The sequence below is a fragment of the Lepidochelys kempii genome, chromosome 8, assembly GCF_965140285.1.
Source record: "Lepidochelys kempii isolate rLepKem1 chromosome 8, rLepKem1.hap1, whole genome shotgun sequence".
Taxonomy (NCBI): domain Eukaryota; kingdom Metazoa; phylum Chordata; order Testudines; family Cheloniidae; genus Lepidochelys; species Lepidochelys kempii.
In genome coordinates this window covers 7,559,926-7,576,126 of record NC_136387.1, presented here as the reverse complement: position 1 = coordinate 7,576,126, position 16,201 = coordinate 7,559,926, and the positions used below count along the sequence as shown (strand labels likewise).

General features: G+C 49.6%; 1 protein-coding gene across 4 annotated transcripts in view; it reads right to left on the bottom strand.

Moving 5' to 3' along the window:
• FLT4 (fms related receptor tyrosine kinase 4) overlaps positions 1-16,201 on the bottom strand; it is a 105,700-nt gene that overhangs the window by 26,196 nt on the left and 63,303 nt on the right. For all 4 annotated transcript variants that reach the window (XM_073355357.2, XM_073355358.2, XM_073355360.2 and 1 more), the window contains exons 10-11: positions 15,997-16,159; positions 2,537-2,678 (exon numbers count right to left, since the gene is read on the bottom strand). In XM_073355357.2, the coding sequence (XP_073211458.2) occupies positions 2,537-2,678; positions 15,997-16,159 (305 nt within the window). The remainder of the gene's footprint in view (positions 1-2,536; positions 2,679-15,996; positions 16,160-16,201) is intronic.

Below are 16,201 nucleotides of genomic sequence, written 5' to 3'. Positions count from 1 at the left end.
AATTTTTTCTGCATTCCAAGCTTTTCATTTAAAATTCTTCTCCCTTTCCCCAGCCAATGCAAAGTAAGCAAATGTACTGCTGTTCTGATAGTTCAAACTTAGAGTCATTGAGTTTAAGGCCAGAAAGGACCACCAGATCACCTGGCTGACCTCCTCTACATCACAGGTCACCAACACTGCCCAGCACCTAAACCTAAACCAGCAACTGAAATTAGACCAAAATATTACATCCCACAGGAGATTAGACTATTATGTGCCACAGGCAGAGGATAGGAGGGAGAGAGCTGCACCAATGGCCGAGGCCCCTGTAACGGCAGGGAAATGTCTCAAGAAAGACAATAGCAAGCAACATAAAAGGTTCGAATTCACTTTTCCTCCACCCTATTCACCTCACTCAGGTGAGGACTTCAAAGCTGTGTGTTATGAAGTGCTTTCCATTCAAAAGACATTGCAGTATGAAGCCTGGGCAATTTCCTTCCCCCCATTCTTTATTTGAAAACAACAAGATAATTAAATGCAAAAAACTACGAATCAATGTCTAAAATGAGGATGAAAATGCAAAAATTAAAGTTCTGACAACAAAAATAATTTGCCCACATTATGCATCCTGTACATTTTATAATATTCATTTTGTGATATAAATAATAATATACTAAGCTAGGTAATTAACCAGAATAAACAGGCATAGAAAATACTATATGTCTGCAACATGACTGCGTTAACATTATTGGAACCTTATGTATTGCATTTTCTGACATCTTGTGTTTTTTGCTCTGCAGCCATAATTTTGCATTAATGTAGGGATTTTTACATTTCACATACGTCTTTCTGTATAGACTGGATTATCCTATGCTGAACCCACCATTGCACGCATTGGCCTTTTTAGCCAATTTTTACATCACCTATGACCTGTTAACTAAAATCTGACTGGAGGGTCTCAAACTGAGATCTGTGGACCACCCTAGATTGGAGAGTCCTTTGTGAAGAATGAAGAGTGAATCCAGCAGTCAGAGTTAGGAAGTTCAGAAGGGAGATGGGTCTCTCACAACACCTCTCTCTTAGGGGCCTGCAGAATGAATTGTAGGAGACACCTTTGGGGACACCGCTTCCTCCCACAAGCAGCAGAATTCGCTCTTCCCAGAGCTTTAGTAACTCCCATGGGGCTTCACTGTCTGACTTAGAACTTTGGAATATTTACATTTAAAGTTACATCTAACTAGCTGGGGAGCGGGGAGTACAGAGGTGAAGAATGCAAGAGAGGAGGAAAGAAGAGGGGAAAAGGAGGAAAGGAGGAGAGGAACAACGGATCTAGATGCATAAGAAAAGATAAAACTGTACTAAGAGGTTCCAGGTTCCATGACCATCTCCCAATACACCTATTTGTCCCCAGTTCACACTCCTGCTCCTGGTGTGGACACTCAACCACTAACCCCCACTCAGAACTGCTCTGAGCAGATGCATAGGCAGCGTCTTCCCATCCACCGCCCTTTCAGTCGCAGTGACGGATTCCTGGCTGGGGCCTTGGAACAGGAAGTGACTTTGGAGGTGTGTATGAAAACAGGAAGTGACTTTAGGAAGCTGGGAGCCGTTTGTTTGCATCCCTCTGTGTGTGTTTGGTGTCGAGCACTCTAGCCTTGAACAGGAAGTTAGTCATGAAGGAGTGCACAGACCACTGACACTTATGGCTACCAGGGGGATGGAAAGAAATGGCTATTGAATGCTGGCCATGCTTTTATAGGGCCACACATCAGAAAGAGGGAGAGATGTCCTTTCCAGAGAGGAAATGCACTGCGAGAGCCAATGGAATTTCTTGGACTCCCAGGGGCACCTCCTGCACAAACACGTTTTCATTCACAAAGCGGCAATGGACTCAGGCCAGGATTTCTACACAACCTTTGTTCACTGGCTCTTCCCGCAGCCCACACAAGCAAGTGAAATGAACCACTGAAGGCAGGCATTTTCCTGGGATGTTTAGAAGCTTCCCCATCAGCCCTGGTCCCCATTCCCGCTTTCTGGGGGGCTTGATGACTGGTCAGCAGTATTTGGCTGATTCCCCCCAAATTAACTGATTTGTTCCTGCTTTTATATCGGCATTCTGCTTCTAAGAAGCAATGTCCATGTGTGGGATTGAAGGGAGGAGAGTTCAAGGCACGGAGTGAGGTGGGAGAGGGGCCTGTCTCTGGGGCTCAGTCCAAGGTAGGATTGAAGCCAGGGGAAACCATTCTCTCTCCAGCTTGGTTTGGCAGAGACAAGCTGGAACTGCATGTCAGGCAGCCAGGAACTACCCCAGCCATTTGACAATACTGCCTCCACCTCTCTGTGTCTCAGCTCCTTCTCTCGTGGTCATTGGAAGGGCTGGTACTTTTATCTCCCACCTTAGTTCTTGACAGACACATGGGCACGGCTTCTCATTATTCTGTAATCACTAGATAACCTGACATTATGTGGCCCATGCCAATAAGGTGTGCGGCTAATCGTGCCTGAGAGGTTCCACACGACGAGCCTGGGCAGTGGGGATACAGAGAAACAACCTCACCTTATTTCTTCCTTCTACTGACTCTGTCCAGGTGTCGATGCTCTCGATGGGGTTCACAGCATCCTGCTGGGACACGTCCTTCCAGTCCTTGCACTCGGGCATCCGGTCCCGCTGATGGCGCCTTGCCGCCCGATGCTTACTACTGCTCACCCGGCAGCCATGCGAGAGAAGAGGGGACGGGGAGAGAGGGTGCTCGCTGAGAATGAGGCCAAACAGTGGCACTCCTCTCTGCAGGGCGGGGACTGAGAGCTGGCATGCTCCTTCTGTCAGAACCAACAGGATTTCCCGGGACGAGGAAAGCTCTCCCAGCAGCAACACTTCACACGTCCATGGAGGCCCACAACACTTCCATGAGCTAGGTAAGCTGATGGTTCCTCCTTACATGGAGAAACTGAGGCAGAGAGCGAGAGGATGTAACTCTTAGGCTCCTGGCTCCCAGGCCACTGCCTTCACCACAAAATCATCCTTCCCCCCCCGTGATGGATGAGTGGGTGTAACAAGGCGGCTTGCTCTTGAGCTGGGGCACTTGGGGCTCAGCCAGCCCTGATTACAGGAGGAGTCTCACCTGAGTCAGCAAATTCCCTACAAAAAACAGCGGGCGGGTGCAGTAAGGGTGGGGATGCTCAGGAAGGAGAGGCCTGAGAATGTATAGCAGCTGAGAACTGGAAGCAGCAGCAAGGAACAAGCCTGGGTCTTGCAGAGACTTTGAACTGTGCCTGGCTCTGGGAAAGAGGGCTAGGGACCCCCAACAAAGGACGAGAGACACTGAATTGGGGTTGGGGCATGGAGGGTCAGTGTTTACTGAAAGTGACTAAGTGGGACCCCAGGATATGTTTTAATTTCTTGAGTTTGGTTAAGGAGACAATGGGTCGGAGCGCTACAGAGCGACCTCTAGCCGCGAGGGACGCTCGGGTGGCAGCCAACCCTGCAGCACTGGGAATGAAGGCCAGTCATCTGTGCCATGCTCAGTTTCTGGCTCTGTTCCGGTTTGGTTTGCTCTGTAGCGAGGCCTAGATCCATAGCGTTTCTTCTGAGCCTGATGCACAGCACCGAGGGTGTAAAAGTCACCACATGGCTTGTATAATGTTAGCAGATGTTTCAGCCCTGCAAGGAGTGCACCTTGGTTAACCCAGGGGAAATGTCTCAAACACAGTTGCTGTAGGCAGCTAAAAGAAACAGGACTGAGAGATTCACCTTGGCACCAGAGCCTCCCAGGTTATTACCACTGATGCCAGGGGTACAGGGAAGGGAAGGGAGCATTCGGTTTTTGATCTCCAGGAGTGCAGAATCCAGTCCTCACAGGGAACCTGAATACAAACTGCAGCCAGGCCTGACTAGCTGTGTGTTTCAGAAATGCATATGCACTAGGGCATGCGGTGAGGAGGGGGTGCCCTGGTGGGTCAGGAAGTGGAGTGGAGCCAAGTGTGTGTGTGTGTGGGGGGGGGGGGGGGGAATGGAGGATCCAGGCCCATCCATGGGGTAAGGCACAGGGATGTCTGCTCACTGCATGCAGGAGAGGGCTCTGCTCTGAATGAGCAGATGAACCAGAATGAATGTTTGGGGTGACAGGGAATGAGGAGCAGGGAGTATCCGCTGTCTGTGCAGGGGACAAGGCTCTGCAGCGAGTGCTCCCCAGTTGTGTCTGCTGGCCACGCAGGGCAGAGTGCTCAGCAGTGTGAGTGCCCCAAGGAATCAGGGACAGGGGGCGTCTGCTGGTAGCACAGGGCAGAGTGCCCTGCAGTGTGAGTTCCCCAGGGGGCAACATCAGGAATCTGTGTAAACAACAGGAAGTCAGGAAGAAGCCTCCTGCATCCTCTGGAGCTGCACTAAGCAGAAACATTGCGGCCTTGGGAGACAGTGCTCATAATTCATCAGCCCCTCTGCTTCCTGACGGGGCCACCGAGTGCTCACATGCTATTGGAAATACACAGTTACAGCAGAACCTTTGTGGCCTAGGTGTCTCTGTCGGCGCCCCATTTCCTCCACGCTCAGTGACTCCGCCTCGCTCATGTTCTGCTCTCTGTTGGCTTCTTTTTCCGTGTGTCTCGCTAGATGCATCTCCACTACGTCTATTCCCCTCAAATGTTCTCCTAGAGCAGTTCCACTGTGGAAGCAACAGCAGGCGCACTGAGGTCAGAAAGGCAGCTGGGGCCCCTGGCTGCTTAACCACCATGTCATCTGCTCTGAGCAGGGTTAGATATCACCGGGGTAAACATACCTGGGCCCTGTCCTCACTAGTGCACCCACCGCTGCTCTCACTAGGACACCTGCCACAGTGCGAGCTCTATTGGGAAACTTTGCAGAAGAAAATCTACTGTAGACAGGCCCGCTCACTGATTCTTGCCCTTTACAACCCATCCCACTGGAGGTCCTGTGTTCTTGAGACCTTCCTTCAGCCAAGCAAGGCTGAGATTCTCTTCAGAGCCTCACATGGCTCCTACCTGGGCCAGTGGGTCAATGCCACAGTGCAGGCCCTCTTACACCATGCAGCCTGAGCACACGTCTTCTGCAGGGTTCCCAGCTCCTACCGCTCCGGTTGCAGTCCATACATGGCAGGCTGCTTCTGGAGGAGCACATTTCTTGCATGTAGTGACCCACTGTGCTGTATGACTCTGCGCTACAAAGTCCCATCCAGGTGCAGGCCATTCACATCCAACAGCCACAGTTGATCTGTTCAGTTCAGTACAGTTTTCTAACCAACTTCCTGTGGTCTTCTCTTCCCAGCTTTCCAGGCAGTGGTGAGCTCTGCTGGGGAGAGCTGGCAGGTGAATAAGGGAGACAGAACCTCAGAGACATCTCTTCCTGTGCCAGCTGAGAAAACTCTCTGCACTGAAACACTGGAAAGCCACAGAGATTTGGCATTCTCTCCAGAAATCAGTAGTCCTTTGTCTGTAAAATGCCATCTTCCAGTGCACATCCAGGGAATGGAGTCTGCGCTCCTCGTTAGCAGTGTGTGGCTTCAGAAAAAAGACAGGCGGGTATTATTGTCTAGTTTAGGTGAAAGGCCGAGATTACTTTGAGGGTGAATTTTGTGTGTAGTCTCAACAAAACCTTAACCTTATAGATAATTGTGTAATGTGGATCAGCCATAAGGTAGATCTTGCCTGCATCGTCACTGTGCTTAAAAGCTGGAGGAGATTGAGATCATCCTGGTATCAGCACCTTCAGCAGCAAACTTCCTTCATGTAAAGAGAGATCACTTACCACCTTGTACAGGAACTGAAGTTCTTTGAGATGCATGTCTCTATCTGTATTCTACTGTGGGGTACGTATGCACTGTACAGCAGAGATTGAAAGATTTTGGCTGGCAGTGTCCCTTGGTCCGTGTCTGTGTTTTCATCTGCCTGTGCTTCGGACAGAGGATGTATGGGGCAGTGTGGACCAGCTGCTTCTCCAGTTCCTTCTCTACTGCGAATCATTACTAAAGGATCCGAAGCAGGGGGAAGGAGGGCAAGTAGCAGAATACAGAAGAGAACCACACTTCTAGCAGAATTGTAACTATTATACAAGGTCAGTAACCTCTCTTTCTTCTTCGAGAGCAGGGCCCTATGTGTACTGCACTGTGGGTGACTAACAGTCAGTACTTACTGAGGAGGAGGGCGCAAGGACCTACGCGGTATGGATGACTGAAGAACCATTGATCCAAAGGGTGCATCAGCTGCAGAGACTCACGCTGGGGCCTAATGTCTTGTGAAGCTTTGGCTAGAGCTCCATGTTGCTGCTTGTCAGATGTCAACAAGCGGCACGTTCATGAAGCAAGGCTACAGGAGCTGCCGTGGCTCTGCTAGAGTGGGCCCTCATACCTTGTGGGGGAGGGGTATCAGCTGACTGATAGAGCAGGATACAGTTCGAAATTAGGGTTGCCAGATATCTGGTTTGACTGGAATGCCTGGTTTCGACAGGGAAAACCCTGGAGCTCCGGTCAGCACTGCTGACCAGGCCGTTAAAAGTCCAGCCAGTGGTGCAGCAGGGCTAAGGCAGGCTCCCTGCCTATCCTGGGTCCGCGCAGCTCCCGGAAGCTGCCAGCATTTCCCTCCAGTTCCTAGGCAAGGGCGCAGCCACATGGGCTCCGCATGCTGCCCCTGCCCTGAGCGCTGGCTCCTTAGCTCACATTGGTCGGGAACTGCAGCAAAGGGGAGCTGCGGGGGTGGCGCCTACAGACGGGGGCAGCATGCAGAGCTGCCTGGTCGCGCCTCCACCTAGGAGCTAGAGGTAAGTGCCGCACGGAACCCACACCCTGAACCCCCACCTGCACTCCAACCCTCTGCCCCAGCTCTGAGCCTCCTCCCAAACCCAAACTCCCTCCCAGAGCCCAACTGCACCCCAACCCCTTGCCCCAGCCCTGAGCCCCCTCCTGCACACCAAACCCCTCATCCCCAGCCCCACCCAGGAGCCCGCACCCCCAGCCCAGAGCCCATTCTCCCTCCCGCACACTATCCCCCTGCTGCAGCCTGGAGCCCCCCCACACCCCAAACTCCTCATTTTTGGCCCCACCCCAGGGCCCACACCCCCAGCCAGAGCCCTCATCCCCTCCTGCACCCCAACCTCCTGCCCAGCCTGGTGAAAATGAGCGACTGTGAAGGAGAGTGAGCAATGGACGGAAGGGTGATGGAGTGAGAAGGGGGCAGGGCCTTGGAGAAGGGGGTGTGGCTTCTGGAAGGGGCGAGGCAAGGGTGTTCGGTTTTCTGCAATCAGAAAGTTGGCAACCCTACATCCACTTGGACAATCTCTGAGAAGAGATTACTTGTCTCTTCACTCATTCTGCTAATGAAATGATCAGGCTATGCAACATCCTAAACTTTCCTGACTTTGTCCTTTGTGAGTAAAATGCCACCACCCAGTGCACATCCAGGGAATGGAGTCTGCGCTCCTTGTTAGCAATGTGTGGCTTCAGAAAAAAAGACAGGTGGGTATATTGTCTGGTTTAGGTGAAAGGCCGAGATTACTTTGGGGGTTAATTTTGCGTGTAGTCCCAACAAAACCTTAGCCTGATAGATAATTGTGTAATGTGGATCAGCCATAAGGCTCCTAATTCTCCAACCCTTCTAGCCAAAGTGACGGCCACTAGAAAGAGGACCATTGATCATTAGCAACCATGGTTCAAATGGTGATTTAGTTACCACCAAGAGGACCAAGTGAAAATCCCGTGTGGGAGCAGGTTTAGTTACTAGAGGGAAGGTTCTAACTAAACCCTTTAGAAAACGTTCAGTCACCGGATGGGTGAAAATTGAGTGGGTGTCAACTGGGGAATGGCAGGTGCTAGCTGCTGCCAAGCACACTTGCAGGAAACTAAGGGACAGACCTGAGAACTTCAGGATGAGCAGATAGTCTAGAACAGTCTAGAACAGTCTAGAATGTCTGGTTCTTCTGGGTACAGCAGGTGCTGTTGAACCCAAATAGAAAAATCTCTTCCACTCAGCTAAGTCGCATTTTCTGGTGGATTCCTTCCTACTATACTTAAGGATGTACTTGAACTACTACAGAACATGTCTGCTCTAGATTCAACACCCATCCAAATAGCAAGCCTTGAAGAGGAGGGACTCTGGATTGGGATGTCTGATCTCATGCTTGTCCTGCATCAAGAGGTCTGGGAAAGACTGCATACTGATGGGTGGATGGATGACTGCTGGAGAAGTTTGGGGGAACTAAAACTTTCTGGGCCATCTGGGTGTGATCAGTGATCACTGCCCCATCCTGCTGAATTTTTCTGAAGACTCAAGGCCAAGAAGAATGGATGGAAAGGTGTTCCCGATGAGGCCTTCCCATGAGATTAGAAGGGCATCTGCTTTGGAGTCCTGACTTGGAGCAATATATCGTGCATTTCATGTTATCTCATGATGCAAACAGATCCCAAGATGGGAAGCCCCATCTGAATATAGTCTTTACCACTGAGTTATATAGCTCCCATTCATGGTCAATCGAGACGTGGCTGCTGAGGCTGTCTGCTAATGTATTGTGTATTCCCAGAAGGTGTATTACTAATAGAGTGATCTGGTGATGAATACACTACTTCCACAGGTTGACTGCCTCTATCTACAGAGGGAAAGATCTCACTTCCCTTTGCTCGTTGATGCAGAACACTGTTGTCATGTTGTCTAGCACCACCTGAAGATGTTGGGATTGTATGAGCGATAAGAATTGTTTGCAGGCCTCTCGGCCAGCTCTCAATTCCAGGAGGCTTCCATTCAACTTGGCCTCTCGAGCAGTCCATGTTCCTTTTGCTGCATTTGTCCAGATGGGTGTCCCACCCCAGGAGAGCAGCGCCTGCAATCAACCTCTTCCGGGGTGGGAAATTTCAATCTGCAGATAAAGACACTGACTTGCCGGAGGTCGAAGATGAGTCTCCATCCTGCCTTTTTCTTGGGGATGAGGAAACATTTGGAATAAAATCCTTTCTCCTGATGTTGAGATGGTAGTGGCTCTATGGCTCCCTTCTGGAGTAGAGAGTCTATGTCCTGAATAAGTATCTTGTGGGAGTGGTCCCTGAAAAAGAATTCCATTCAGTTTTTCTCCCAGGTGGTGGGAGATTCTGGCCACGCCCAGTTATTTCCACTGGGTGGCTTATACACAGGACCCAGTTTCTTATTTCTTGCAAGGGGAAACCTTCCCTTTGCAGGCTTTCTTAAGTCCCTTCTGCTCGGGGATCAAAACGAAAGTTAAATGTCCCAGCGCGCCCAAGAATAACTGCTTCCCAGAGCCAAGACAAAGGAGGAAAGGCCAACAACAGTACCTTCTTATTTTGGGGCCATCTGTGTAGCGGTTTTTGAGGAGCCCTTTTGGCTGGGCTGCTGAATTGAGCTAGCCCCTGCAGGTCTAACCCGGGAGTTCACTTCACTCTCTATTAGGGTTGGGGTGGAGATCTCCTGGATGGGGGGGGGGGGTCTCCCTGGGGCTTCAGGAATCAGTCAAGCTGTTTCCTGCTCAGGATGATCTCTCCACCCCACAGCTGACTGCAGTGTCCTCCTTTTTAAAGGCCTCCTCCCTACTAAAAATGATTGACATGGCTAGAGAGGAGGAGTGAGCCCTACACACAGGGCCTCTCTGGTGCCTTCCTCATCATTATGGGATCTATACACCTTGTCACAGTCCCTGAAAAGAGATGAGGAAGGTTTTTTTGGGGGGGTGGGAGGGGACTCAATGGTGTAGCCAAAATGGATGATGTAGAGAACCATTTGTCTGCTATCATTCACCAAGTCTGGGAAAATTGGGCTAGGTGGCCACCAAATTTGATGTCTGGGTCGGTAGGAGATGAGTTGGTTTGCAGCTCTCAAGGTCTCATCAAAAGTATCCCTTAGTGGGAGGTTGTGGTTGGAAGGAGGAACATTGTGTTTGGTTCTCTGTATCCTTCGCTGCTTCTGTGGTGGTTCATATCTGCGTTGGTAGTAGAAGGCTTGTGGCAGTGATTTAGGCTTGTAAGGCTGTCTATCATACTTGCTTTTCAGTGCTGACCTATGTATATAACTGGGGAAAGAAGAGTTGCCCTTGAGTCTTTCAAGACTCATTAGTCTTTTCGGTAAATAAGTTATACCCATAACAGGGTGAATCCTCCACAGTGGATTGAACTTCCCTGGGGAAACCTGAGGAGAACAGTCAGGATTTGTGACACATAATGATAGCAGTTGCCATTGACTTTGAGGCTGTGTCAGCTAAGTCAATAGCAGCCTGCTGAGATGTTCTAGCCACCAATTTACCCTCCTCAATAAGGGCCTGAAATTGTGCCCTATTCTCTTAAGGAAGCTTGTCTCTGAATTCAGAAATTTTTGAAGCGTTAGAAAAGTCATACTGTCCTGTGACAACAAGGCCTGGTTTGGAACTGCAGGCTGGTGGATGCAAACTCCTTCCCTCTGAGGCAGTCCAAACGTCTGGCCTCTTTCCCTGAGGGATGCTGTTTCCTGCTCTTTTCAGTGACAGCCTGAACCACCAAAAGAGTTTGGGGCAGGAGGAGTGAACGAAAACTCTGCTCCCTTGGCTGTACTTCTTGTCTGCCCTCTTAGGAGGAGTGCATGTACTGCTGCTGGAATATGCCACACGACTTTGGCAGACTTTAGGATGGCTTCATTAACAAGGAGCACTACTTTGTTAGGTCCCACGGTCCGTAAATATATCTGCAGCCTGTGAGGTAGCCTCTGGATTTCCTCCAGAGGAATCTGGAGAGAGTCCATAACTCTCCTCAACAGATCTTGATACTGTGGTCATCTGGTAGACATGATGGGGCCATGGCAACTGCCTCATCAGGAGATGATGATGGTACTCCTATTGGGCCCAGCAGTACTGCTGGATCCAGCTCTTCCTCCTCCTCTCCATGGGTTCCTGAGGGAGCTCTGGTAGATCTCTGGAGGGGAAGGGATGGTGTGATTCACGGGGAGACCACACAGATTCAGAATATTGCATTTATGAGTCTCATGGTCCCCAGTACAGCCAGTGAGAGGGATCCAACATAGGTTGAGGAGGTCCCCAAGGCATAGGGTATCATGATCAGGGTGTGGGGCCCCCCTATCTTATAAGGTCGTGGCAGGGCCCAGCAGATTCTGGATCCTCTATCTGGGCTCACTTCTCTCACTGGAGGTGATGTCAGTTCTTCCCCCATGTCAGAGTCCCCCGAAGAGGAAAATGTGGGCTTCTCCAATGGTGGTGCTATAGGTACCATTGATATGGAAATACCTCGACTGTTAGAAGGAATCAGGGATTGACCTGTCTTGTAGAGTTCATGGAGAGATGGTGTCAGAATCTCCCTTGTAAGGACTGGGTCTGATAGGAGGGAAGATTCTGGATCTGGAAGGGTTATGATATCATGCGAAGTAGTGCACCTATCACCAGTCATCGGGGTGTGAAGACTCTTCTCTCTGTGCATCTTTAGAGCTGGCATAGAACAGCCCTTGGAAGCCAGCATTTCCTTACATGAGCGTGTCCATATCGTCGGTGCATGGGGTTTGTGATGCTGCCAGACCAGATGCCAGGTCATGCCAAGGGCCAGGGCCTCAGTGAACACTGATAAATGCACAGCTGGAAACCAGTCTGGTTTATCTGTGGGTTAGTATAGTTAAAATGGATATTAGCCGAATAAGAATGTGTTTAGACTTTATGGAATGATACTGCTTATAATCTCTGTATCCCTTGGGAAAGTTATATTGCAGGTTTACACTGTAATCCTCTGTAATTGTGTAACTCACCGAACAAGAAAAAGAAGCATTAATTAAGGCAGTGGTTCCCAAATTTGTTCCGCTGCTTGTGCAGGGAAAGCCCCTGGCGGGCCGGGCCAGTTTGTTTACCTGCCGCGTCCGCAGGTTCAGCCGATCGCAGCTCCCAGTGGCTGCAGTTCGCTGCTCCAGGCCACTGGGAGCTGCTGGAAGGGGCACGGGCCAAGGGACATACTGGCCGCCGCTTCCAGCAGCTCCCATTGGCCTGGAGCAGCAAACTGCAGGCACTGGGAGCCAGGATCGGCGGAACTTGCGGACGGACGAGGCAGGTAAACAAACTGGCCCAGCCCGCCAGGGGCTTTCCCTGCACAAGTGGTGGAACAAGTTTGGGAACCACTGAATCAAGGTAAAGTGCTTGTTTTGCACACAAGATGGCCCATTGACGGCAAATGAGGCATTGTGTAACAAAGGACAGAGACCTTGTTGATTGCATTCCTAACTCTCTTCAGGAAGGGGAAACATGAACTCATCCCATCAGCTTGGAATCTGGGGAATAAAAAGTCCCTGACAAGGAGAAACTTGGTTTCTTTATGCTGTCTAGACTCTTGAGGGTCAAAGATTCCTAAACATAAGCAAGAGATTCCCATACTGCTTGGCATGGGACAGCCCTAAAGGATGCATAGAGCTGCTTATTATAGATGCTTATATTACTTTCATAAATTGAAGACTGTAACTCATTTGTGTGTGTGTTTTTCCTGTTTTAACCTTTTAAATAATTCTCTTATTTCATAGATTCATAGAATCTTATTTCTTTTCTTACTTAATAAATGTTTAGTTAGTTTATTACAGGATTGGCTACCGGTGTTGTCTTTGGTTTGAGATCCGAGTACAAATGACCTGGGGTAAGTGACCGGTACTTTGGAACTGGGAGTACCTGAATATTGGTGTGATTTTTGGTGTAAAGTGATCACTTACCACATAGTCCAGCTTGCCTGGCTGGCAAAATAGCCTGGAATGGCCAAAGGGACTGGCTGTGACTCCTGGGTAAGACTGTCACAATGCTTTAGGAGTTCACACTTGATACTGGGTTGGTGAAACCTAATGATAGAACGCACAGCTACTTGGAGATTTCTGCCCTGCTTTTTGACAGTTTGCCCTGAGGCTGGCACACATTCTCGCCAGCCACTCCACACGGCATGACAGGTTCTTAGTGTTTGACCTCGGCAGGTACTGCTGATTGTCCCGGCCTTGGCTCATGTCTCTCCTTGCTTGGCACCAGTGGTCCCACTCCTGTCAATGGCGGTGGTGTGGAGGGAACTCTTATTCTTCATATCATGACTCCTATAGGCCCTTGAGCCTCCTGGAGTCAGGCATGAAGAATCATCCAACTTATAAGGCATTGGCGATACAGGGTTGGGGGATTTCTCTGTAGGCTTTTGAGGGGGCTCCCTGTCCTGGTGGTGAGCCTAAGAAGAGGAGCCTTTGGCTCTGTCTTTGCTCACCTCTCCCTCAGAAGCGGTACTGCCAGGTGGAGTGCTCCTCAACACCGCTGCCCGCTCTACAGGTGGCTCTGCTTGGCCTGGCTCAGACTGGCATCTCCTAGCACACTCCATGAGATGTTTCCTAAATCTGAACTCCGGCACTTGCCGGGGTTGGCTGGGAAAGGAGCAGCAGATACGGCACTTAGCTTCTCTGAGGCAGCGTAGGCACCTCTGACATTGGTTGTCGCTGACCGGGCAGGACTGGGGGTAGAACATACAGTTCTTGTAGCCTGGAATCCCAGGCTTAATTTGTGTCCTGTATTGGCGAGGGGGGTGGGCGGGGGCCGCAGATAATCCTGAATTCTAACTAACTAAACTAACTCTAAAACAAAAACCTAACTAACAACATTTATACTTTACAATATTTACAGATTTGATGTCGGCGGGTTAGCTCCCTCAACACGGGAGGGTTATGTCTCAGACCATGCAGCGGGAGAAAGGAACTGGAGAGGCGGTCCGGAGCACAAGGAGAGGAAGAGTGCAGGCGGAGACTAACAGACGTTACTAGCAAAAATCTTCCTGTCTCAGGCACATGAGTACCTCACAATGGAAGATGTTGGATCATATTAAAGAAGTTCTGTATTAAAATCACAAATGAGTTTGATTCCCCAGAGTTTAAATTCCAGGGTATTACTAATTAAGAGGTCTCTTGGTTTTTGGTACTGTTTCTCTCCCTCTATGTGTGAAACTTGCAAGCTGCTAATTGTGTTAGTACATTCTAAGACAGAGTCTGTTCTCAAAGCAATTCACAGAGAGAGAGACTCAAAGCAATACTCTAACAACAGAAACAGCACCCAGAGACTCCCCGCCCTTTTGTTGTATTAACAATTGTGATTAAAATAGAGATAGAGGATGTATGTGGATGGATGCTTGGTGTGGATAATAACTGAATGATCAGGGAGGTGCCAGCCTAAGAATCCAGTGTCCCTCGGCTGAAGAAGGCGTCAAGTGGAAATAATCAGAGGATCCCCCCCCGGTGGGCAGACTGGAATCCACCCAACAGCCTCAAGGATGGGAGAACCAAAGAACAAGATAACATCTTGGAGCCGTCAGGAATGTGCTATCTGCTGATTGATTCAGCAACAGCATGATGAAGCAATTCCCATAGACTGGCATAGGAAGAAATTCCTATAAAAATAGACTCTAAAAAGTGAGAACTTTGGGGTCTGATTCTGCAAACCAACTTCCAGGAGCATCAGATGAGCATCTGACAAGGCCCTGCTCCCTCCTCATGTCCAGGCCACCTGGCCAGTGGCTTGGCATGAGCAACTCTAAGGCTGGTAACTATGATAACAACCTTGCAGAACCTGTGTGTGTGTTTGTATGAATGAATGTGTGACTAAATATGAGATTGAATGGAATGTTATAACTATAACTAACTGCTTACTGTGATTCTTTCTGTATTCACAATAAATGTGGTATTTTGCCCTTTTCCCTTTAATAAGATCCTGCTGGTTTTTATTTTATTGGTACAACAAAGACACATTGGGACCAGCAAGCCAAGAAGAATAATGAAATTCTCCTGCTCCTCCTAGCAACATGAGATGAACACATCCAGCAATGCAGCATCAGGCTCACTAGGTGCGGATAGGACACAGGTCACCTAAGCAACAGGTGTTTCCTCAGTCAGAGCCCTGTCCTTCCATCCCTTCCAGTACCCAGAGCTCTGCAGTAAGGATCCAGGGACATTTTGGGCTGCCCTTCCTAGCCCTCGCAGAGACAGCTGCTTTCTGACTCCTCTTTAGGATGTTTCATTTACCAGTCCAGAGGTTAACCACTTAGATACCAAACAAACACCACAGACTTCTGACCTTCACCTTTCTAATAGGAGACAAGCAGGAAGCCAGATCTGATTCTAGATTCTGCATAAGTCATTGGTCACTGATGCTCGTCACCTGTAAGATGCTGGGTTGGTGTTTGCCCCCCAGGGTAGGAATGAGGCAAGAGAAAGCCCTTTGGTTTCCGAGTACTTTGTATTTCGCTGGCCGACTGCAAAAGCAGCATGGTCTAGTGGATTTCACCAGACATTGGCTCTGCCATGGGCTTATGGTGTGGCCTTGAGTGAGTCATTTGGACTCTCTGACTCAGTTTCCCCATCTGTAAAATGGGGATAGTAATACTTACCTGCCTGACAGGGGTAATGTGAGGATCAGTTAAGGTTTGTAAAGTGTTAGGTCTTATTATGGCAAATGTCTTGGAGTGTTGACAGGTTCATGACCTCACTGGAGGCATTGGAAGTCGGGGGATGAGGAGCCAGGAGAAAGTTGCCCAGGCTCTGTGTTAGAGGCTGTCAGGGGTTAGACATATGACACATCAGGAATGCTCCAAAAGTCTGTTTCAGGTGGGCTCAGCATCTCTTCCTCCATATCCCATGTGAATGAACAGGCTGAGGCAGCTCCATATCCATCGGATACTGCAGTTTTCACCTCAGTGTGTCACAGGCAAATCCTGGACTGGAGCTTTGTGCCCAGCAGATGGTGAAACTGAGCCGCAGGGAGATGAAGTGATGTAACCAAAATCACTGAGTGACTTAGTTGCGAATAGAACCCTGACTCCCTATGTAAACCGACAGACAACACTGCCTTCCCCCAAGCAATGAATCACACCCAACACACGCCACGCACCACTCACATCTGCAGCCAAGTGGCATAGCTTAGTTTTGAGGGGCTACTGGCTCCGTGTTTTCTGAATATGCCCAAGGCCTTCTCCTGAGTGATATGACTGGGATCTTGGCACCTGGTGCTAGGAAGCCAGGGCCAAGATGGTGAGGAAGAGCACTTACAGGCTACGTCGTGAGAACATCCGGCAAGGCCTCCACGGCCTCCACTGCCACTGGATCACTTCTGGTGCTGGGATGCCATAGACTGTGCAGGTGAGGGCCTGGTGGCTCCTACGGGAATAGATGCTCGGGGAAGAGGCTTCCTTCTCGTGGATGTGCGGAGGAACTGAAATCAGCAGAATGACAAAATTTGTAATCTGGCATCAGC